The following is a 24,767-nucleotide window of genomic DNA, read 5'->3' on the forward strand; positions in this document are numbered from 1 at the left end:
TTTCCTGAGGTGAAAGAAAGATGTCTTACACAGATGTTTGATATGAGCCTCATCTGTCGAATGAGAGTCCATTTTAACCCCGTGGTAATGACAGATGTTGACAACAGGATATCCTGACCAGAAAAGATTCAATTCAATTCAATTTTATTTGTATAGCGCTTTTAACAATTGGCATTGTCCCAAAGCAGCTTTACACAATCAAAAGAATTATTAAATTTTGTATGGAATTTGAATGTGTATGAATCAAAATGGTCAGATAGTCCTTGATGAGCTGTGGTGACCCCTGAAAGGGAACAGCCGAAAGACAAAGAAGAAGTCCTTGATGAGCAAGCTGAGGGGGACAGTGGCAAGGAAAAACTCCCTGAGATGGTAATAGGAAGAAACCTTAAGAGGAACCAGACTCATCAGGGAACCCATCCTCATCTGGGTGAAACAGAGAGCAGGAATTGATCTGCATTCATACTGTGTGTTAGTTGGCAGGCAGTTCAGCATAACAGTTGATGTAAATTGATGTTAATATGGAGTCCAGTTAGTTATTGAAAACTTAGGTAGACTTGTATGAACTATCGAACTGTCAAGTCCTCAGAGAAACAGCTGCCAACACCAGTCGAGGCCAGAACCCTCTTCTAGGTAGTGAGAACCATCCCCAGACACGAGACGCATCCCAAAGAGACACACGGAGCATCCATGAGACGAGATCTCCAACCAGAAGCAGGGCACCAGGATGGGTCAGACAGGTCCGGAGGGCAGAGGGAGTCTGGATCACTGGCAGCTCAGGAACGACATGTGTAGCTTGACAGAGAGAGAGAAAGAGTGAAAGGGAGAGACAGGGGGAGAGAGGAAAGAGAAAGAGGGGGAGAGAGAGCAGAAGAGGAGAGATAACAGTTCTGTATCGTTACAGTCACATAATGTATAATGTGAATGTATATTTACTGTAAAGTGCAAGCAAAGACTCCGGCAGGACTAACTATAACAGCATAACTTAAAGGTAAAAGATGATACTAGAGATGTAATATGTTCTGACCTGGTGTGGGGTGCCTACTAAAATAGCTTCAGTCTTAGAGCTACTTAGCTGCAGGAAATTTTGCTTCATCCATGACTTTACCTCCTCCAAACAGATGGTCAAAGTAGATAACGGCAAATTAGATGAGGAGGTTAATTTTATCCTGAGGTAAAGCTGCATATCATCAGCATAGCAATAAAATAAAATTTAGTGCTGGCTGATGACATAGCCCAGAGGAAGCATATACAATATAAACAACATGGGGCCGAGCACTGAGCCCTGAGGAACACCACAGGTAACACTGTGTGTAGCAGATTTAGCGTCTCCCAGGGCAACATGCTCTGCTCTTTCAGCAAGATAAGATGAGAGCCAGTTGTAAACAGACTCACAGAGACCTAAAGTATGACGTAATCTGTAAAGAAGAATGTTGTGATCAACAGTATAAAAGGACAAAATCAAGTCCAACGAGAAGCTATGGAGAGCCAGCATTGGCCGCCATCAGCAGGTCATTCGTGACTCTAACCAGAGCTGTTTCCATACTGTGTCAGGGGCGGAAACCAGACTGGAATTTCTCAAACAAATCATTTTGTTTTAAATGAGACTGAAGCTGTGCAGCAATGACTTTTTCCAGAACCTTTGAAAGGAAAGCAAGGTTAGAAATAGGCCTGCAGTTTACAAGATCTAAGGTGGATTTTTTAAGAAGTGGTCTGATGACAGCAGTTTTCAGTGAAGGGGGAACCTATCCAGACTAGAGAGAGTGATTTATGATTCTGGTAATCAGGGGACTTATAGCACAGAGGTTGGATTTAACCAGAACTGCCAGAAAAAGAGTCCAGAACACAATTTGATGGTTTTATCTTTCTGATAATGACCTCAACCTCTTGCTGCATAACGTCAGAAAGACAGCTGAAATGTTGCAAAATTCATTTTTTTAATTATATATTTATTATATAAGATACTTCAATGACCTCTACCGCTTTCAGGGTAATATTCTATGGACTGATAAACTGAAAGTCTTCTACACAGGATCCCACAATGAGGTAAACATGGTGGTGGTGGTATAATGGTGTGAGGTATGCTTTGATGCTTCAGGGCTATGATTGATAAAACCACATTTTTTTTCTGCTCGCAGAACTTGCTGCTTCGCAACTGGACACAAGGCCAAGTCCACCTCTGAATGGCTAAAAACAACAGCAACTAAATTACAGCTTTGGCGTGACCTAGACAAAGTCCTAGCCTGCAGAGTTCTTTTGCAAGACAAGTTCATAGTGAAAAGCTTCTAGCAAGCCTTTCCTTGAGTAAATAAAATGAATGTTTAAAATGTCTCGTGTTTATAACACAGACAGGAAAAAATATGTAAAATATATAAAAAAGTACAATTGAAATAAAAGTATACTCTAATAAAAAGTAATAATGCTGTATGTATCATCTTATACTGTGCTGATCCTTCCTGTGTTTTTATTACATACAGTATACATATTACAGTTATTTACAGTTATGTAAATATCTCATTCTCGCTGTACAATAAGAGCATCTTTTTTGTTAGCACTCTGTGATCGCTCGAAGATTTCAGGTGCTACTCTGTTAGTTCAGCCCGAGGCAAAACACATGGTGGTGTGCTACGTTCTAGTTACAGGTGGCTGTCTGAATGCAGGAGTTTTCACAAGTTTCACACCTCAGTGATTTGTCTTTTCCTTGTTCTTTTTTTTGTTTTTTTGCTCGCTAGAACGTAGACGTGACCAACTTCAGCAGCAGTTGGAGTGACGGTCTGGCCTTCTGTGCGCTGCTACACACATATCTACCTGCACACATCCCTTATCAGGAGCTCATCAGCCAGGACAAGGTAAAACACACACATACATGACATACAGTACTGTGCAAAAGTATTGAGCCATCTCTTGTTTCCTTATATAAAATTTTAATCAAATGATGTAGATTAAATAAAAGAAATGAGAACAAACGTTTTACTGTAAAGATTAAACTTTATGGCTGTAACAACCTCAGCAGCGACCACATTCACATCCAACCACTCAGCATTCAGCATCACCCGTATACTTATCACCAATCAAATCATCTGTCATGATCTGCACCTGTTTCTCACTGGATCTTAAGCCTTAAGTTGGATTTTTTTTATGCTTGAATGATTCATAGGTAACTGTGTGGCTTAACAAACAAAAAACATTCCTCTGAAACTGCTCAGTCACAGGGAGTGGAGAAATATTCCTCAAGCCTACATTAGAAATACGACAAGGTCTGGCCCTTTGTAAGCAAAATATAAAGCAATAAGAGATGATGCATTACTTTGGCACAGTACTGTGTCTGACTTTCTTTACTTAGGTTTCCTTTAAGTAAGGAATAAAACACACTGCACACTGCTACAGTATAAGGATGGAAAGATATTATTTTCCCCAAAAAACAGCATGTCGTAAAGTGATGAACTGTCCACCGTGGAACGCCTTTGTAAAGTCAATAAAGGTGACGCGCAACAGCTGCTGGGATTCTTTACTTAAAGTACAAGCTCGCATGATAAGTAAGGAATAAAACACACTGGTTGTGATGTGATAAGAAAACACTTTAAAACAGCGTCATGGAGTATTTTATTTTTCTTTTATCACGGCAAGTTTAATTTATTAACAAACATCACATACTTTTTCATTTATTTACATTTGTTTTGAAACATCTGTTTATTCATTCATTGTTCATCCAGTTTATTTTCTATACAGGGTCATGGGGGGCCTGGAACCTAGGCCATGAGGCAGGGTACACTCTGGACGGGGTCCCAGTCCATCAAAGGACACACACACACACACACACAATTCGGGAACGCCAGTTATCCTAATCTGCATGTCTTTGGACTGTGGGAGGAAGCCAGAGAACCTGGAGGAAACCGAAAAAGTCCATACTGGGGGAAATAATTACAAACTGACACTAGAGATTTCATCCATAACTGTTTTGCCGTATCAGTGATTTTAATTTGTTATATCTGAGCTGTAGATCACGCGTCACTCCTGTAAACAACCCGTACCTTAGTTCTAGAAGTTCAGAAGTTCATTTTTAATCATGCCGCCTCTTGGAGTTATTAATACTCACCTCTTGTACTACGGGTCTATTGTTCAGTCTCGCTCCTGATACCTGACGCTGTTAGTCATCAAACATGCCGTGTAAGTCCTCAAAGCTTCCCCTCTTCGGCTTTGTCTCTTATAATGAATGACTGGCAGCCTGTTGAAAGAATTTATATTAACAGATGGCACATGGACGGATGACGGAACACAATACACAGTAAACAAACAGTTAACTCATCGCACTGGTGAGGGGAAAAAGAAACTATACCCTTTTTATTTTTTATTTTTTATCCCCACTGACACACGTATATATATAACTTTGCCACTAAGAGCTCAGGCAGTTAAAAAATGGTGTTTATGAGAAAGATTTGAGAAACGATGACTAATAGTCGTTTATTTTTAAGGCGTTTTGTTTTCAAGGTGACTGCAACAGAACCTAGCTGCATGTGCCATACGTTTAGGTTTCGACTCCTGACACAGCAGGCAGCTATTTACTCAGCTGTGACGTTAATTAATTAGATAGAAAATACCAAATCTTTCAGCTTTATGGATTACGTACAGGCTTCTAATGATTAAAAATGTTTTTGTGTGTATGTTGCCTGTGTGTGCCCATGGTCGTTCTCAGAGAGACTCTTTCATCTGTTTGATTAAAAAAAAAAAAAACAGCACATGATTATGTTCTCATATATTACATGTTGACTCGAGTAGCTCATGTTTATTGATGTTGACGAGTTGCTAAATACCGTACGCGCATGACAATGCTAGGTTATTATGCAAAAAAAAAGTTACGCAAACCAACATTAAAGCTGTAATTAGATGTCTTTGGCATGACATGCTAACAAGGTGAAGACACACATGTTTATTTTGGCTCTGTGCACCACATGTGGTGCGTATCGACAGCCAGGCCCGTGTTTATTATTGTCGATTTGGGTATTCGTCGCCTGGTCTGTCTTCCTGTGTGGTATATGACCTCTAATACATGCGTTTGTTTTTCCGCAGGGCCGCAATCTGTCCTTGGCCTTTCAAGCAGCTGAAAGTATCGGGATAAAACCATCTCTGGTGAGGAAACACACCACACACATACGACTCGGCTCGTACGTGCACGAGAACGCACAACTTTAACCGTATGGTTAATACGCGCTTTCTTCAGCTGATAATGTTAAGCTAAGACACGAAATACATACGTGATCCCCCGGTGAATGGCTTAAGGGTGAAAATTGGTGGAAATTGTCAAACGCTAAGTTGTCAAACTGCAGGAAGTCATTAAAAAGTATAGAAGAATAGCTTTGAGTCAAATGCAAACTAATGCAACAGGTGGAGGACGACTAGAGAGGAAAATCATACAATAGACAGCAGTGCAGCGCGTTCACGCTGCTGATACTCCATTGTATTTCCAAGGTAGTCAGTTTTATGCCTTTTTGCACTGACTCACCGACACTGTGTGTGGAATTTTTGTTGATGGCGATAAAGAAATTGTGCGTTTGTGTTTCCAAAACCAGTACAAGAGCAGGATATTCTGACTACAGAAGCTATTACTGATTAAAATAATCCTGACGCCAATTCTCAAGCAGGTTCACCTTCGTACACAGAGAATGCGATCGGCTTTTATTTCCTGCATCAGGGTATAAATAGTGTGCGGGTTACGCTGCATCTTTTGATGTTTTGAGTTGTTTTTGTTCTGGAATAGTTCCAGAGTGGATTATTGGCCTGTACTTTAGTAAAGACAATGAAATATGAAATCAGTAATAATAGGGACATCCACTGCCGGAAGTGACAGAAAGTGACAGGAAATCGAGATCTACATGTGAATCCAGTTCCAAAAGCATGTCTGGATCTTCATCTGGAATATACAGTATATCCTGTGTGTGTGTGTCTGTGTGTCTGTGTGTACAGACAGGTGAGGAAATGGTGCCTCTTCTTACAGCATTTTTCTTTTTTTTTCTCATGACCTCGGCTCCACTCGTCTCCACATACAGTAGGCCGAAACATCACTTCAAATCAATACAAAAGGTCTTTTGATTGATCACCTCTATACTCTAATTAATCATTTCTATCCTTGTGGGGAAGCGCTCTGCTCCAGGATGGCCCCGCCCACATAGCAGAAGGCCTTACCGAACGCTTGGGCGAGGATGGAAATTGTGTTGATCGCATCCTATCACACACCATCACACTTTCAAAACCTGCAACCGGATTAGACAGTTTTTGGAGCAATGCTTTAAGACGGCGCTTTTTATCGCCATCACCAAAACACCATCTGAGCAGCGGAAACATCTTTTGGAAGAGGCTGAAAAATCAATAGATCAATGACCGAGTGCATTAAAGCTGTTCCAGCGGATCGTGAAGACCCAACATCTTATTGATACACTTTTTTTTTTCTCTTTCTCTCTTTAATTTGTCACCTGTCTGTCTAGGATTGTTTGTTTGATAATTGCTATGTATAAATATATAAAATAAAAATGTATTAAACATATTTTAAACAAATAATAATCTAGTTGTTATGTAATGCGCAGTTTCAGTGTAATTGCTCATTTTTATATTTGAGAATTTATTTGAAAATTTAAAAAGATGAAAAGTGTAGAATTTAAACTCTAAAAAATCGACTTTACTGTTTAACATCATCATTTCATATGGATTATATTGTAGTGTTGTGTTACCTTATTATTTTTTAGAAACAGTGAAAATGCTTCTACGAGCAAAGTTTTGACTAGTACTCTAAGAAGTAAGGATCAGTAATATCACCGGTATGACGCCACAAATTTTTGTTCAGTTTTACTTGAAAGTTTGAGTAAAAGATGATTTCTAAATGACACAAATAAACTCAGAACCAGAAGTGTTATTTGGTCCAGCAAACCTCACCAACCCTCCGCCGTCTCTGGTGATGACGCTTGGCTTCTGACCTGTCTGATCTGATAGAAGACAAAGCAAATAGCAATGACATGAAGCAGAACTGGAACCATGCCCACCGTTGTCCATTCCTCTTCTGTTTTCTTTCTCTTCCTCTGGTCTCAAAGCTGAACAAGATTAGATTTGTTTTCTGCCAGGCTCAGAACGATCGAGGGACAATTCAGAAATCAAGATATCAGAAATGCCGCTACCTTCTATACGTTTTTTTTTTTTTTTTTTTGACATTTCACAGTCCAGAGGCAGTGGGTTTGTTTTGGCCTCCATCCCCTTGCCATGAATCATTCAGTAGCTTTAAACCCTAATCAAAGGACGGCTGGGAAAGATATAGTGCTGTGATTTTTGGGAAGTGCTGTTCTTAAATTACGGTAAAAGTATTGCAGATTTTCAAACGCCCTCTGGAAACATCAGAGGCCAGATAGAGTGTGTTTAAATGAGGCATTTTCAGTAGGTTCTGTTCAATTACCTGCTGTTGTTATCCAATCAAACATTTGTATATAAAAAAAAATAAAAACCTCCCAGCAATACAACTTAAAAAGATGGAAGAAATAAAACAGTGGAAGCCCGCGTGCAAATGCTTTTTTACCCGCGGGCTTCCTGGTAAATTAGATTCATAAAATATTTAACACAAAGCGTTTCAGCTCGCACTCGCAACTATTGCAAAGGAAATATCTGGAGGGTGGGGTCGATAGATTGCACTGGGGGAAGAAGGTATTGGTCACACTAGTGACATGAATACAGACCAGGTAAAAGAGCTTCTTGATTTCTTTCTTCAAAAACACTAAGGCACCATTTTGGAGAGAAAGCCCTGAGGGATTGGTATGATGGATTAGATAACAGGGAGAAGGTTAGTCCTGATACTGAAGCAGTGGACGTTGTTTTGATCAGCGTCTTTCAAAGGCGATGCCGAAAAGGGAAGAAATTCCGTTATTATGGAAAATTAAATGATATTTCAGGAAAATGGAAGCATCGCTGAATATGCATCAATACTACAGTATATTTTGACACAGAGTATGAGTATGTTTTTTTGGTATTTACTGATATTAATACAAAAACTCTTTTTGTAATATTGAGTTTTATGTTTAGGATGTAGGGTTCTGTGATGAAGAAGAGCAGCATCAGTTAACATCCCGAATGTAAAGAAGGCAGACGCATCTCAGTGTTCAGTGCTCACTGAACTGAACTGCTCAAACACGTTTAACAAGCCACTCTCTGTTACCGAAAGTCCTCTAATACTGTTTAAACACCATAAAGACGCTTTTATCAGGCCAGTTGTATCGTAGGAAGATGCTTCCCCTATCATACAGTATGCTTGCTATCTAATCATTGATCGTGTACCAAGAATGCCATGTGCTGAGTATACGTACTGTAGTGTGAGCACAGTGTTTGTGTCTGATGTGCTATTTTTAGAACACGAGTGATTGCTGATGCGTCTTACTAACTGTGACGTCGCTGTCTGCCCCCATGTCTTAAGACTGTAATCCCCACATCTGATGAACATGCTGAGAAAAATCCCTCGTCTCTACACACTCACGAGAGATATCGTGAATCGAAACGCTTATTGGCTTTTTGACGAGTTTGAGTTAAGAGACTCGTTAAGTTTCCTCGATAAGACAGTTTTCATGCACATCTGAAATGAAAGATGTCGCAACTGAATTCCTGAATTTACATCAAGTACAGTATATACAAAAGTCTTAGATTTACTGTCACACTATAAATACAGGTTCCCAAGAATCTTTCATTTATGATCTAAATGAGTTACACACACAGACTGTACAGTAAGCATGCACTACAGTAATTCATGCCTTTCCTCACTTTTGCACAGATTTGCTATAAGTTAAGTTACGGACTGTAATAACATAATGAAATGATGATGAATTTTGTAGAAGACCGATCTATCAGACAGGTTTCAATAGCCTGGTCTTGCACAGTTAAACAACACCCTGGACTAGAGAATAGATTGAGCTGCTAAGTTTTTACTTCCTGGCTAAAAATAGCATTTAATTACACCCTAAACATTTTAAACACGTCTGTCTTGATTAATGCTGGATCGAAAAGAAAAAAAAAAACCTGTAATAAAACATTCAGCCGACGGTGTAATGTAATCTCTGGGGAACGGGAGACAACGATGCTAGCCGTTGATAATAGCGTAATAAATAAGTGTTTATTAAAGGAACACACGTCCCACTGGTGGTTCCTTCTCAGTACAAGCGACGGCAGTGACCAAGGCAAGGTAATTAAGTGACACTGATGTGCACATGTGGGATGTAGGATTTGTGTCTAATATTTCCATCTCGCCCTCCCTCCCTTTCTGTCTCTCTGTATCATGTTTAGGACATTGATGAACTGATGCACACGGACAGACCAGACTGGCAGAGCGTCATGCAGTATGTCTCTCAAATCTACAAGTACTTTGAGACTTGACACTTTAATGAAGGAATGGCAAGTGGAAGGCACAGAATCCCAGAAGCATTTCTGCTCATTTCGTTCCACACACTTGCACCACACGGTACATGCATACAGACATATATATATATATATATATATACATATATATAAAATTGACAGATGGAGCTCACAGCAGAGTCACACTTTTAAAATCCTTCCCTTTTACATATTTATATATTCTCAAATGGGAACAGACTAAAAAAAGTGATTTCAGCTGGACTGTGTTTGTTTCAGCTCGCTTGAAGTAGTTATTATATTGTTTTGGTTTTTTTTTCTTGTGTAAAAGCACGGTACAGATATTAGTGTTATGCTGTTTACAGAGAATGGATTACTATCCATTGTATTTTTAAGAAAACTATTTTTGAATCTTGCGTTAATTCCTAGGCACAACTTTAGCAGACTGTAGAAGGGTTGATTATTTTCTCTACCCTAATTAACAAGTATTAATCTTAAGAATTAAGATATTTTTCTGCCGAGTCATGCTGGGTGTATATAGTACACATAGACGTAATTAAGGTGATATTTAACGCTAACAGTTCACTACTCTATGCCATATGTCTGTATACTAAAACATCCTGAAGAACACGCGGCTTAAAAGGAAATAAACACGACTGTGTCCCTGTCTTTCTTTTATTTATTGGCACCACTGAACGGTTTTGTTTTCATTGCCAAGTTCTCCTGTCTAAAGGATTTCAGTTTTGCCTGGTGAGATGAATTGATGTCTAGATGTTCTCTGTCTATGTTCAAGTGTTCTTAATTTAAAAATAAATAAATAAATAAATAAATGAGTTTATGGTAAATTTGTCACTGAAAGTGTTTTGCTCTGTCTCTGCTGATGAAGCTTGCACCACACAACAGGAGAGAGAAGAGTCACAATGACATACAATTTTATAAGTCTGCAAATGCTCATTAAAACATGAGTGATGGGAGAGGAAGACGAGCACATGAGAGCAAACTAGAAGGTATCCTCCTCAATCCAGAATCCACTACACATCATAATAATGATAATCAGTTCATTCAGGTCGTAAGATGACTTTATTTTATTGCCCCATAACGTGGCTAAGCCTAGATCTGACCAACTGAAGCAACCCCAGATAATAACACTGCCTCCAGAGGCTTGTACAGTGGGAACCAATCTTCCCTTCTGACCCTGACACACATATCACTCTGGAATAAGGTCAGTCTGGACCCATCAGACCACATGACCTTTTTGCATCGCTCCAAAGTCTAATCCTTATGTTACCTAAATCTTTTTTTTTTCCTGATTAGTTTCTTAACAAGTGGTTTTGTTATGGAGAGACAGCTGTTGTGTCACAATCCCATCACATAAATGGAAATACTCTTACTCTAACTATTAAACACAGCTATACTATTCTACTGTGATTTTTTTTTTACAATGCAATTTTACCAAGCATTTACTGTAATTGATCTCAGCTCACTTTTTTTTCTTACCATATTTCAAAGTGGTTCAGCTCAATCCTTCCAGGTTTTTATAATGGCCTGGACTGGTCTTAACCCAATTCCATTCCATAATTATTTCAATTCCCCGTAGTGGTTGTCTTTACTTAATGCGGGCCAAAAATTTTACCCTTTTAGAAATGGCTTTTTTTTTTTTTTTTTCTAGGCAGTCTATATTATCAAAAGGGGGAAAAATCACATGGATGTACTATAAATGGAAGTAGATACAGTAAATGAATCATGTGTCTAAGAAAATCACATAAAATAAATTAATCATTAGATTAATAAAAAAAATATATACAAAAATACGATTTATTTTTTCTTTTTTAAATTCATTACAAATAAATAATAGAGGAGAAAGTGTCAAAATAATGTAAAAAATAATAAATCAGGTTATAACATTTTTATAAACATTCTGTGAAAAATACCATAAGGGAAAAAAAAACATCATGCAGAAAAATTTACTGTAAAACAACACTTGTATATCACTCTTGCTCATCGTCTATACCGCTTTATCCTGTATGGAGGGTCGTGGGGGGCCTGGAGCCAATCCCAAAACACTTAGGGCACAAGGCTGGGTACAAATCCATCCCAGGGCACACACACACATACACACACTACAAGCAATTTGTGAAAACATTTATTCTAATCTGCATGTCTTTGGACTGTGGGAGGAAACCGGAGCACCTGGAGGAAACCCATCATTCACACAGACCCCGAGATGGAATTCGAACCCGGACTCTGGAGGTGCAAGGCGACACACACAGATACAGATACAAACACGCATTCACACACTACTGGCAATTTAGGTAATGCCAATTAGCATAATCTGCATATATATGATAAACACACCGAGCATGGGGAAAACCATGCAAACTCCATGCATACAGAAACGAGAATCGAACTCAGACCCTGATGAAACCTAAATGCTCAGAACAATTTCACACACAAGATGAATTTGTTATTCATTTAAACTGATAATGTTGATGAATTTATTCAAATAAAGTAAATTAATTTAAATCCATCATGTCAGAATAAATGAATCACAAATTCACTCTATGTGTGTGTGTGTGTGTGTGTGTGTGAAATTATTCCGCATGTGGGTTTCATCAGCTTCTATTCATCAATAAATCCGCCAGTGAAACTGAACTGAAAGCATTTATCTGTTTTTCCAGTCCGACCCACTGAGTTGTACGTGGGAATCTTTACAGTGCATCACTTTTTCTTTTAGCCCACACACACACACACACACACACACACACTACAGACTGTTGTTTGCGGTTATATAATTAGACTGTCCAACTTGGCTGGGGTCAGTACAAATTACCCGCGGTGGGCGTGTCCCCTGGGGGCGGGGCGGTCAGGGGGCGTGTCCCCGAGCTGTCACGAGCATGTCTGAGAGGCGGGTGATGGACGCGCATTTCCTGAGCGCAGCTGCACGGAGTAACATGAGAGCAGAAACAGTGAGAGGGTAAGAAACTCCAACAAAGTGTGTGTGTGTGTGTTACTTTTGGAGATGAGTGCAGGATGTTGAGTTTGTCCTAAGTTTGTTTGTTTGTTGTTCGCTGATGTCCGTTAGATGGCTGGAGAGGGCCGGGCTGGGAGATGTTGCGCGAGCTGCTGCTGCTGCTGTTTGTCCTGAGTGAAGGCGGCTTTCCGGCGGCGGCGGCGCGCGCTGTGTCTCCTCGCGGAGATGAATACTTTCTACATCACCATTGAATTGATCATCGCTGTGCTGTCTATCGTCGGCAACGTGCTGGTGTGCTGGGCCGTCTCCATCAACTCCAACCTCAAAACCGCCACCAACTACTTCTTGGTGTCTCTGGCTGTCGCTGATATCCTGGTCGGCTGCCTCGCCATCCCCTTCGCCATCACCATCAGCATCGGGCTGCCCTGCGACTTCTACGGCTGTCTCTTCCTCGCCTGCTTCGTCCTGGTGCTCACTCAGAGCTCGATCTTCAGCCTCCTGGCGGTGGCCATCGACAGATACCTGGCTGTCAAAATCCCACTCAGGTGAGACTCGACTTTCTCCCTCAGCCAGCCTCACATCATGGGTGCACGTGCTTCATAAGATGTGCCACAATGTTGCCAAAACTTCTTTGATCTCTGATGTTGAATTCGAACCATCAGACTTCTAAACTCATTCATTCATTCTTTTATTCGGCATTATTACATTTTTTTAATCTGAGCGGTGTGTGATAACACTTTTCAAATTTCCATGTTTGCTTCTTTACAATTTTTTTTTATTTGTATAGCACTTTTAATGGTGCTCATTGTCTCAAAAGGAAATCAAAAGAAAATCATAGAAATGTGTACAAATTATGTATGAATTAATATGATCAGACTTTTGTAAAGGAGAAACAGATAGAAATTTTGAAATTTCCCTCATGTGATAAGCTGAGGTACAGTAGGGCCGAGACTCTCCTCACTCCTCAGGCGCAAGTTATAAACCTTTGGCCACAAAGACTGATCTTGATTAGAGAAAGGCGTGTTTGCTCTTCTGTTTTCTCTTTTCTTCTCTGATTAACCCACATGACTTCAGCTTCACCCACTCAACACCAAATTCCTCGATTGCGTGTGTGTTAACATACAGTTAATAATATATAGTTATTGTTGTGAAGCAGCTTTACAGAATCCAAAGAAAATTAGGGAAATGTGTCAGGAAATAAGTATCTGAAACACTTCTGTAAGTGTAAGGTTTACAGCGACAGTTTACGTAACAGCTTCAGCTTTTGGGGAGACTTGAAATGACACATCAGATTAATGTATGTGCTGTAAAATTTATGTACAGTATGCACAAGCCTTATTCATTTAATACACGTTATATTTTATGTGCTTTAACACATCAAACTGTGTATTTGGGTTTTTCTAATGTCAGGTAGAACCAAAGTTGTCATAAAAGTTACTTTTATAACACTGGGCAAATTTTACCACTATATAAGTATGACATCACAAAAATGTAGAACTCTCAAAATGAGCGTTTTTTTTTATTTATTATTATTATTATTATTATTATTATTATTATTGGTTTAGTCATAGAAACAGCTGAAAACAAACATAAAAACGCATTATTATGTGTATCTGTGCTATTTATTTGACAATGTGACGCATCTTTTTATTTTTTGGCTCAGTCCTGTTGGTTAAATGAAATAAAATTCAGTTCATGTTCATCTGTGTTTCAAAAAAAAGAAAACAGCAAAACTGGTGTTTACACTAACTACAGGAGAGCTAAATGTATAAGGACTGACGATGTTTCATGCAGAGACAGTTTCCTACTTTTTTTTTTGCTTGACATTGTTCTAAGGAAAGTAAAAAAAACAAAAACCTCAAGTTAGTGTTAGTGGTGTCTGGTTCTGTTCGCTCTTCTATCGCTCATTTTGAAGTCGTGTGTGTCTGGGGGGTTAAAAATAATCAAATATCATTTAAGGAAAACATTCTGATGATTCAGACGTTCAGGCTGTAGACTGTGTTCTATTTCGAGATGATGAAATACTGACGACCTTTTTTTTTTATGTAAAACTCTGATCAGATAAAAGCACACTGGCTGATAAGAGTCACAGTGCTGTGGGCGTCAGTAATCAATAGATTATCAGCGCAGCCTGAAAGCTGTAATTATCAACAGGTCCTCATACATCCGCAGCTGTGTTCTGACTGCGATGGTGTCCTTATCCACTTTAAAAGGATAACGATGCGACGCTTTAATCTTTGTGTATTAGGTTGAAATCTGATGTGTGGTTATTAATCGAGTGCAGATAATGTACGAGTGCTGAGAATGAGGACTGGAGCGAATTACACACACTTGGACTTAATGAAGGTGTGTGCTTAATGCGTTGCAGTAACACCAGATGAAAGATAAAGCTCTTACTGTGCTGTATAAGCGTCCAGACTAATGTGTTCTTCAACCGGGACTCGATTGGACTTACTCATAATGCCGGTTTATGGGTTCGTACATCTTCTGTGATTGATTTTTTTTGTCCCAGCAGCTATCGGCAAGGCACACTACGCTCCTGAGTGGCAAGTGTCAAACTTTGCTTTTTAATCCATCAGGGGAAACAAAACTTATCGATGAGGGAAAGAAAAGGGGTTTTAGTAAGCTGTTAGTGAAGACATGAACAACTAGGCTGGGATTTATCACTGACTGCTCAATGATGTTTTTTTCTTTCCTTTTTTTTTTTTAGAACCATAAGTAGATAAAATCTGGATGGAAAGGAAAAAGTTTATCTGATGTCTGACTAATATATTTGAGACAGCAGGAATTTAAGAAAAATTAAGCAGTAACCTAGTAGTTGTGTAAAATTCACTCCATCTCCATAAGTCAGAGCTTCATACTGGTCAGGGATGTGGGGGATCCAAAATCCATCCAAAGGGTGGAGGAGACATGACGCAGGAATGCAAAGCATTACATCATACGTTCTCATTCTTATCTAGAAGGGTTTTGACAGTAGTCAGTCCGCCCGTTGGCTTGTTTTGAGGAGGGGGGGGGCAAAACCAAAACTGTGAACCCAAAGGTGGAAACCGACATAACACCCAAAAACATGTTCGTTTTTTTCCATTCTATTAAGAAAGCCACACTGGGCACAGTTTTCAGGTTGCTCATAATTTCTGTTGTAAGTGAAACTGAAAAGTACAGTCTTTTTTTTTTGGTTTCTGCAGCTGCATGCGTAGGATGAAAAAGTGTCAGACCCTCCTAGTGTACACGAGTTAGCGTGTTCATTTCCCTCTTTCATTTCGGACTTACTTACTTGTAAGTAAACCTGAGTATTTTGAGGTTTTTGGATAATCTGAACATGTGCTCTGACGGGAAGCAAACTCCAGAGTTCCCACCACACTCCTTTATGGTTTTCATTTAGCACTAAAACTACTGCGCGACTTTCTCATTCGCTCGGCCACCCACTTGCTCGAACACAAAGCCCGGGGTAGTGCATGGCTGCTTGCCTGGCGTCTAGGGACTCCAGAACTGAGGGCTTATCCGAAGCATGGACTTGCATTCCAATGTGCTTCTATTATTGCACACAAAGCGAGCTGCGCGGTGGAGGAGGGTCGGTGCGATGCAATTTTTTTCAGATGCTCAGAACGGTCCCTCACGCATCGTTCCGCATGAAAACTGCCCAGAGACTGAACAGTCTCGGGGCAATTGCTCTCACAGATTAAACATTATCTTGGGAATTATATTCTACCACAAGGTGCCAACTGACCCGGTTTATTATTTACCACCCTTTCAAATAACAAAACAAACATGTAACATTCATTTGGGTTCTGTGACCTTCCAGAAAACATGGTTGAAATATATGATGGGAAAATCCCAGTTGCTGGACAGCAAGTTCCAAACGATGGCTCTACAAACTGGACAACTTTACCACTATTTTTATGACATATAATTATAACCATGTTTGTCAGTGATAAATTAGAGTACGAAGCAGATTAAAAGCGTGTGACTTGAGAGCTGCGGATACGAACTCTCACAGACGTTCAGCCTAAAGATTGTTTGACTCTCCTGTTGTTTTTGAACCACAGAATCTCCCACAGGTCCACATCACTTTTATTCTCACCTCCCTGTGGTATGGGGCGGGGTCATGCAGGAAGAGATCACTTCTATCAGGATAGAAGTGTTTCACTGTTTCCCATACATTGATCTTATTTTTTTTTCTGACGGTCGGCAAGGATATCAACATTGACTACCACATATTGATTATCTATTTTCTTTACTATTTAAAATGAGTAAAACCTTATTTGATTGTACAGCACATTGATTCTCTCAGTCGCCCCATGCTCTCTCGCTCTCTCTCACACACACTCTTACACACTCAACACCTCTGCACTAATTTACCCTTTGCATTTAAGTGATGCACTCGCATTAACACTTATAGTCTATCTAGCTTCTTAATACAAGTCTTTACATGCGTTTTTTTTCTTTTTCTTTTTTTAAGCAAGCATGTAAGAAGCTAACATCAGCATACAGCTAGTTAGCATGGCTGTAGATAGCCGCGAGTCACTATCGACCGCTCGTGCAAGTGGACGAGGTTAATGTTTGTTCTCAATCCAAAAACTCGACAAGGTTTGATTAGGTGCGAACACAATCTGTACCAGCGGTATTGGCAACGTAAAGTTCAAAGAAAACACGGATGGGAAAGCTAAACGGTCCAAGCAGCGTAAGCAGTGTGCTTGGTGGGGGTTTCCTCAGGATACTACGGGTTTCCTCCCACAGTTCAAAGACACGCATTTCAATATCGCATTTGTTTTGTGTGTGCTTGTATACCACAATGAGTTGGCACCCCATCCAGGGTGTACCTTGTATTGTGCCCTGATTTTCCTGTATTAGGCTCCATGGCCTCCATGACTCTAAGCAGTCCATATAACGGAAGGAATGGATGGATGGATGTGTAAATTCTTATCATTGAATAAATTATACCAACCCATGGCAGTGAAACCCCCCCCCCCCACACACACACCCCACTTTAGTGGTGACAGATGACTCATCTGACCAGATCAGGTTTCACATCTCTGTCGAGATGTGCCTGTGGTTTTTGCACCTGTGCGTAAGCGTAGAGGACTAATGCATAGCATCACAGCTATTAAATGTAAAAAAAAATTTTTATAAACCCCCAACTTTAACCGCCAATGTCTTCCATGTAGCCCTAAATGCAGAGATCACGTTTTTCCCAGTTCCTATTGAAACATGGCCACCCGAGTAGCCTCTTTTGACCGGAACCTCAGTAACGAGGCTTCAACGATCTAAAAGCAAGACTGGCTGCTCAGCATTTTTCAGTAGACGAATCTTTTTATTAGATTTAATCGGTTTAGCATTTCTATGCATATCACAGAGCTGTGTATAACATGATGATTGCTTTAAACGATAGCGGTGGTAACGAGTCGCGCATACTGTACTGTACACAGGACCATGTGTACAGGGGTGAGAAACTGGGATGCGTGAGGTGGAGAGAAAGTGCCGGACAGTCGCTAATGGCTGCTGAGAATGTCTCCAGATCTGTTACTAGGGGTTTTTTTTCTTCTACTTTACATTCTTTTTTCTTGTGGTTTACACATAACCACAAACACAACTCTCACTTTCCCCCCCAGTATCTTACTTATTCTGACTCTTAAGTAAGGACATCTGAACTGACTAGCCAAACTTTAGCTTGCCAATGCGACATACAGTACCACATGTTTCTCAGTAACATATAGTGAACGGAACCGAAAATCTTTCCAAAGCTGAACAATTTCTTCCCGTAACACAATAAGCAATAGCAACAACGTGAGATAATGTGACCCAGATACAGGTCTGAGTCAGTTACATCCTAAATATGAAAGCAGAGAAGACGAGAAATCACGGGATTGGATTTTCTTATGACAAAAAAAAAAAAGTATAAAAAGTTCATGGCAAAAATGAAACTTTTGAAAACATTTCCAGTCCTAATAAAACAGCCCTACTTCGATGTAATTTATGATGCAGTAACCTTAACAGCTGGGTTTATATCAGATGGAAACCAGATGCTCCCAAATACTCCAATTCAGTAAGAACTCTGAGAAATCCTTGTGTCGTGTCCAGATTAAAAGTTGCATCTGAACACTCCGGAATTTCAGAATAAATAAACTAAAAGTTGCATGTTTATTGCATTTTAATCATTGGGAAGCGTGCAACACCGAAGCGATCTCATCCATGAAGCCATCAGGAACACAGTTTTGACAGTTTCGTTTTTCCCCACATCATTTTGCTCGCAGCTCTCTGACACGCTGATATGGGCTTTAATCAAATGTCACTTGTTAACTGGTAATTAAACTACCAACGTTTTTATCGTGTCCTGAACACTTTGGTAAATCTCAGAGATTCTTGATAATATTTCTTAAAGTGTTTTGAGAGTGACTTTGTCATGAAGAATAGAATAATAATAATACGTTGGTGGACACCTCCCCATCATGGCCATTTGTGCTTCTTTTTTTTAACATCCGATTTTAGATTTAGTCCTGCTCTACTCTTATTATAAGCTCCTCTCCTCTGAGAAGGCTTTCCACTTGATTCTGGACCGTGGCTGTAGGGATTTTTACATTGAGCCACAAAAGCCTTAGTGGGCTGCAGTCGGCTTCTTTTACAACTGTGTGCTTCCAACTTTGTAAAAACTTCGCCTGGGGAAGCCTGACATGTTCATGTGTCTGCAAACTTTAGTCATAGTTTTGTTACCTAAAAGCTCCAGGATCCCTGCAGGATATGTGCAGAATTTTGCATGTTCTCACTCCTCGTGCGGGTTTCCTCTGGATTCCTCCCAGAAATATGTAGGTAGGTGTATTGGCAAGTCTAAATTGCCCCTAGGTAAAAATGAGCGTGATACAATGGCATTCTATCCTTACTGTAATTATCTGATTTAGGCCATGTGCATGTGTAGCACAAACGCCAAAGCCAACGCAACCCTGATAAGTGTATATAAAGCACTTAGTGAAAATGAATGAACAATTAAATGCAAATATTATTTGGAATGGTATTTTTCTTTTGTTTTTATTTACTGTATTATTTTGTTATTGTTGTGATTTCTGGTCATGGCATGGGCTCGGCCATGTTGCTATAATTTTGGCGTTTATTTACAAATGCATCACAAACATTGATATACAAAAGTGTTGGCGAAAAGTATGAAGTGTAATTATAAATCATGTAATGACAACTCAACATAGTGTTATATTTTTACTAGTATTAGCAGTTATGCTATTATTAGTATTATTTGGGCAAATGTTTGAGTTAAACATCCTTCTTTATACTCGAAGGCAAAGGAAATTGTCCGTGACCTTTAATAGGCTCCACATTTTGGCTTAAAAAGTTTTAATACTGATGTCACTGTTGACCTTTAGGTTCCGGTAGCTTTTTTGCAGTACCCTTTTAATATCTAGTGTACTTGAACCTTATGGTGGTAATGTGGGGCTTAAAAGGAACCAATAATAAAGACACACACTAATGCTTTTAGATTTTAACCTACATCGGACAGCTCAGGACATAATCAGATTTTTCTTGAAGCTGAAAGCCAGAAGCTGCTGGAAGAACAGTAGGTATTCACTGGAGAAGGGCATTATGAAATGTGGTCCATCAGAGAAACTTGGGGCTATTCATCTAAAGCACTCAATCCTCCTAATGTTGAGCACTGAGTCAAACCAGAAGCAGCGGAGGAGGAAGATGGAAAGGATGGGTGAGCGAAGGGGACTTGGTTGATGGGGGGTGATGACTATAATCATGCCGTGACTCATGCATCTACACTCATTTGTAGAGAAAGGAAAAGAGAAAAGAAGGAACAAAAGAAAGATGGCAGGCTGTAAGATTCGTGTCCAGTCTCAAGACTTGAATTTACTGCCATTTGGAATTGAACTTTTATTGGATGGACCTGATCTATTGAAGCCAACTATCTCAAACAAGACCAACAAAATATCTTAGGCTTAAAATGAATTTAAGAATGTGATCTTAAATTGGCCTTGACCTGCTTCAGAGTCTTTGTGCTGGTCTTGACAACCTTGGTCTAAAATACAGCTTGTTGGAACCACTGGAAAGGTACCATGGAAAAAGGTTAAGGGCTGCATTAAAGACGACTGGTGGAGACTGAGACTTACACATGATATATACAACTGATTCTGTCCCAGTGATCAGTGTGGAGGTTTCTCTTACTTATAGCCCTCTGGACAGTTTCTGTTCTTGGGGAAGAGAAATGCAGTGTGAGAATGAGTTGAGACTTGAATAATGCATCCTAATGCATGATTTACTCCATCAGTGTTGGCAGGCTTGGCACGGTCAGAGATGAATTGCCCTGTGCTGAAGAGTTTGGGTCATCACTCTGCTCTTAGTGTGTACAGACCTGAGTCTGATTCTTCTGTGCAAGTGGCATCTCTCCAAAAAAGAAAAAAAAAAACGTTGAGATTTGCACCGGCAGTGGAAGAGCTTACTAATGAACATAATGTTTCTTGATGTTCTTTAGTATCGTGGTTAAATTATAACCTGTACGATTTAAGAACAGTCTTTATAATGACAGAACATTCAAACCAAAGACATCTGTTTGGTCAGGGCAAGAACAGGAAAGGTTCTGCAGAAGAGATTAACCTTCACTGGCCGAGACACTTCCTTTTTCAGCACATTATTGTTGGGCGTTTTTTTTTTTTTTCATCTTTTCCTATTGGTCTAAAAAAAATTTAAGGTCAAAATAATGAGGGTTACATTTGCAAATAAATTAAGACTGTTAAAAAAAAAAAAGGTACTGATTAATAATAATCCTGAACCTAAAAATTTTCCATAAGGGGTTATGAGGGTTTTTCTTGCTGTTGTAAAACTACACACATTTCACTCCCCTCTCTCTCTCTCTCTGTACAGGTATAAGGAGCTGGTGACAGGAAACAGAGCCAGAAGGATCATTGCCATTTTATGGATTCTATCATTCATCATCGGCCTCATTCCATTTGTGGGCTGGAACAAGAAAGCCAGCGCTTGCAGTCCGAATAAAACTCAAAGTTTGCAGAATTCCAGCACAGATAAAGGAGTACCGGCGGAAGCAAACCAGAGCTGCGAGCTAAAATGCCTCTTCGAGAGTGTCGTGGACATGAGCTACATGGTCTACTTCAACTTTTTTGGATGCGTACTGCTGCCCTTGCTCATCATGCTGGTCATCTACGTCAAGATTTTTACGGTGGCTCGGAAGCAGCTGCGCCAGATCAAGCTCGGAAGCGTGATGGGCAATGGCGAGAGCCGCCAACACCAGCACCATCGTGGGTTCCTGCAGCGGGAAATTCGTGCTGCCAAGTCGCTGTCCATTATCGTAGGACTCTTCGCGCTGTGCTGGCTGCCTGTTCACGTCCTCAACTGCCTCACGCTGTTTGTATTGACAGGAAAGAAGCCAGAGTACATCATGTACGTGGCCATTATACTCTCACACGCCAATTCGGCCGTCAACCCCATTATTTATGCGTACCGCATCCGCGAGTTCAGAAACACCTTCCGGAAAATTCTGGCACGCCACTTTCTTTGCCATCGGGAAGAGTTATACCTGAGCTCCAACGGAAGCACCCGGAACAGAGAACAGATTACCATGACCAGTGATCCTCTGTTATAGGATCATTAAACACTGGAAATGGCTATATTTTAATTTTATTTTATTTTAATGAGCATGATTCAAAATATTGGGAGCATTGTTTACAGACCAGAGAATAACTGCGAGAATGTGGATTGCGAGGCTGTTCATGATGACTGACGGAAGTGTATTGGTGGCACTTTAAAAGCAGGTCGCTTTCGACCTTTTTTTTTTTTTCAACATTGTTATTAAACTAAAGCAAAGGGGCCAAAATGCTCCTCGACCTAACACTACTATAGACAGTAGAGATACAGGAAGTATCTCATCACCCTGACACGACTAACAAGCCTGAACAAAATGTGCTCTTCATTCCAAGTCTTAAGGGACGAAAAACGTGCCTCTATACCTAGATAGAGGTTAATCCTGGTGATGGACAATGACGACAGTAAACAAAGGGGACGGGAGCAATGTCCAGACAGCACAGAAGTGGGGGAAATATTTATTGTACACTTTTAAGTCTATTTTGAAGGAACTGCAACGAGTTGTAAAGGACACACAGCCAGACAGACTGGGGCACAAAAAAGACTTAAAAAAAAGAAGAAGAAAGAAACGGCTTCTAACATTTAACCTGTAACAGTCTTTTAAAAAGTGTCATGTTGGAATTTTAAAGACCAATTTTAATTATTCTTTACAATTTAGGTTACTACAGAAAGCTCAGGAAAACCACGGGGGGCGTCTTGGACAAATCCGGTGAAGGAAAACCGGGCTGGTTGCCGATTTTTTTTTTGGAAAGAGATAGCACTGTGTAAATGGTTCAATTAAGCTCATTAAGATGTTACATTCTAGAGTTGAAGTATTACCGTTCTCTCAAAGGTTCCTAAAGCAAGTCTGTTTGGACTCGTCTCTTTGTAAGTCATTAGAACCTGTTTTTTCAATATGTCTCGACAAAAGCGAAATTTCCACATCTTTCAATGGTATTACGTCAATTTACACACAACTCCCACACACACACACACACACAGTCAGTCTCCCACATAGAACAAACCAAGTGGTCCCAGCTGTCCCAGTGTTGGACTCGGGGTTATCGTCTCCCTCATGGGTGCGTCAGCGCTCCCGAGGGCCTGGTTTGTCATTGAATGTCCAAGTGCAACGAACTGCTGAGGCAGAGAAGCAGAGAGCGTCTACTGCACTGAGATTTAACATCTGACGTTCGAGCAAAAAAAGAAAAAGAAAAAGTGTCTGCGGCAAACCTGATTTAAAGCGTCACCTCTGAGCTAGCAGCCTCCTACCTCTTCAACACGACATACTGTGAATTTTAGCCACTGTCCTTGATGACCGATCAGAACCATGTGACTATAAAAACCAGATTCGAAGAAGAAACTATTTTACGTCTCGAGTGATTTAAGAATGGTGTTACGAGGTGAACGGATGACACTGAAGAATTTAAAATACTTAACGTTGTCATTTTTCGACAGAGAAATAAAACACATTTAGGCACCCTGTCACATTATACCGACGGTGTGGTGTGTAGCACATTACCAACGATTAATTATTTTTATTTATTAAAAAAGTTTTTTTTTACTCCATGATATCACTTAATTTATAACAGCTATGATTTTTTTTATCCTGTAACACACAAATAAATGCAGCTTGTCAAATTACCAAGAAATCACAAACTGCTCCTTGCTAAAGACTTTCCCATGTTGGGAAACTCTATAGCTTTAGTCTTATTACAAAATAAATTTACAGAGTTAAAGGCTGCACAATCCGTTTGAAGCACATTAACAGGATCCTGTGACGCACCTTGCAGCTGGAGGTGCTGCTATAGAGAATTAATCAACACCTTCTGACCAATCAGAATGGAGACAGATATAAGATTAAAACCCAACTGAACCGAAAGAGTTTAATTGCTTAATGCCGCTCCAAAAGGTTAAAACTGTCACACTGACTTAAAAAAAAAAGTCAATCAGTCTGAGTGATCAGCGAACACCCTGAAACGACACGACCACTTATACATCACGCACGTATTCCAACAGACATCTGAGCAAAGCGAAGCAAGACGAGACTGGGGTTAAAATTAAAAAGCTAGTTGGCGATTCGACGATGCAGGTGAACAAGAGCTCTGGAAGTTCTTAACGAAACATTAAGCCTTTTAAATCTTTCTTTTATTACTACTCTTAAGGGCTAAACTGCAGGAATGTGCCAAACTGAATGGACATTCCCATGGAGACCAATCTGTACTGCACTGTAGGGGTGTAAGCTGACATTTTATTCGCTTGGAAAAATACATTGTGTACTTTTAATAGCTTCGGTGAAAGCGTAAAAAATATATATATTTACTTTTCAAATAAAATTAAGTATAGACGTTTAAGTTCTACTCTGGCTCTTACAGTCCTGTCTACAGAAAGACAGAAACGCTTTTGGAAAAGTGTGTTTTTTAATGTGCTACAGTACAGTATTCGTAAAGCATACACTGTGGTTCATAATCGATGTTGAGTATTTGTGTTGACGTGTTATCACGATATGCTTGTCAGTTGTATGAAGCAGTACTGTTATTTAACGTTAATATGTATGTTTGGTGACTTATTTTGTTAATAAAAGTCCTTTATATATATAAAAAGAAAGAAACAATAAATCTCTCTCATAATTGCTTTACAAGGCGTTAAAGAGAATCCTGGTGAGTCGACTGAAGTACCGTCAGACATGCAGCGTGACTTTAGACAAATACACAAGGCAGAAATACACACGTCTTAAAGAAGCGCCATGTTAATCTTTATTATTTAAATTTATTTTGTTTAAAAATAATAAAAAAATAAAAATTGGATTATTTATTTTTATGATGATGTTTTCAATTTTGTTAAAGGATTT

The 24,767-nt window shown here is 39.7% G+C and overlaps 2 protein-coding genes across 10 annotated transcripts in view; both read left to right on the plus strand.

Annotated features, from left to right (window-relative positions):
• specc1 (sperm antigen with calponin homology and coiled-coil domains 1) overlaps positions 1–9,508 on the plus strand; it is a 101,508-nt gene extending 92,000 nt beyond the window's left edge. For all 9 annotated transcript variants that reach the window (XM_053484948.1, XM_053484949.1, XM_053484951.1 and 6 more), the window contains 3 exons: positions 2,730–2,846; positions 5,065–5,124; positions 9,301–9,508. In XM_053484948.1, the coding sequence (XP_053340923.1) occupies positions 2,730–2,846; positions 5,065–5,124; positions 9,301–9,390 (267 nt within the window). In that variant the 3' untranslated portion in view covers positions 9,391–9,508. The remainder of the gene's footprint in view (positions 1–2,729; positions 2,847–5,064; positions 5,125–9,300) is intronic.
• A 2,759-nt stretch (positions 9,509–12,267) lies between these two features.
• On the plus strand, positions 12,268–24,534 carry adora2b (adenosine A2b receptor). The gene is made up of 3 exons (XM_053485713.1): positions 12,268–12,343; positions 12,452–12,885; positions 21,206–24,534. Exons 2-3 carry the CDS (start codon positions 12,566–12,568, stop codon positions 21,939–21,941), a joined length of 1,056 nt encoding a protein of 351 aa, XP_053341688.1. The 5' UTR covers positions 12,268–12,343; positions 12,452–12,565; the 3' UTR covers positions 21,942–24,534.
• Positions 24,535–24,767: the final 233 nt, after the last annotated feature.

This window comes from Clarias gariepinus, chromosome 24, assembly GCF_024256425.1.
Source record: "Clarias gariepinus isolate MV-2021 ecotype Netherlands chromosome 24, CGAR_prim_01v2, whole genome shotgun sequence".
Lineage (NCBI taxonomy): Eukaryota > Metazoa > Chordata > Actinopteri > Siluriformes > Clariidae > Clarias > Clarias gariepinus.

Coding starts and splice junctions, on each gene's coding strand:
- adora2b (XM_053485713.1), top strand. CDS start 12,566: ATGAATACTTTCTACATCACCATTGAATTGATCATCGCTGTGCTGTCT. Junction 12,886..21,205: donor GCTGTCAAAATCCCACTCAG/GTGAGACTCGAC, acceptor CTCTCTGTACAG/GTATAAGGAGCTGGTGACAG.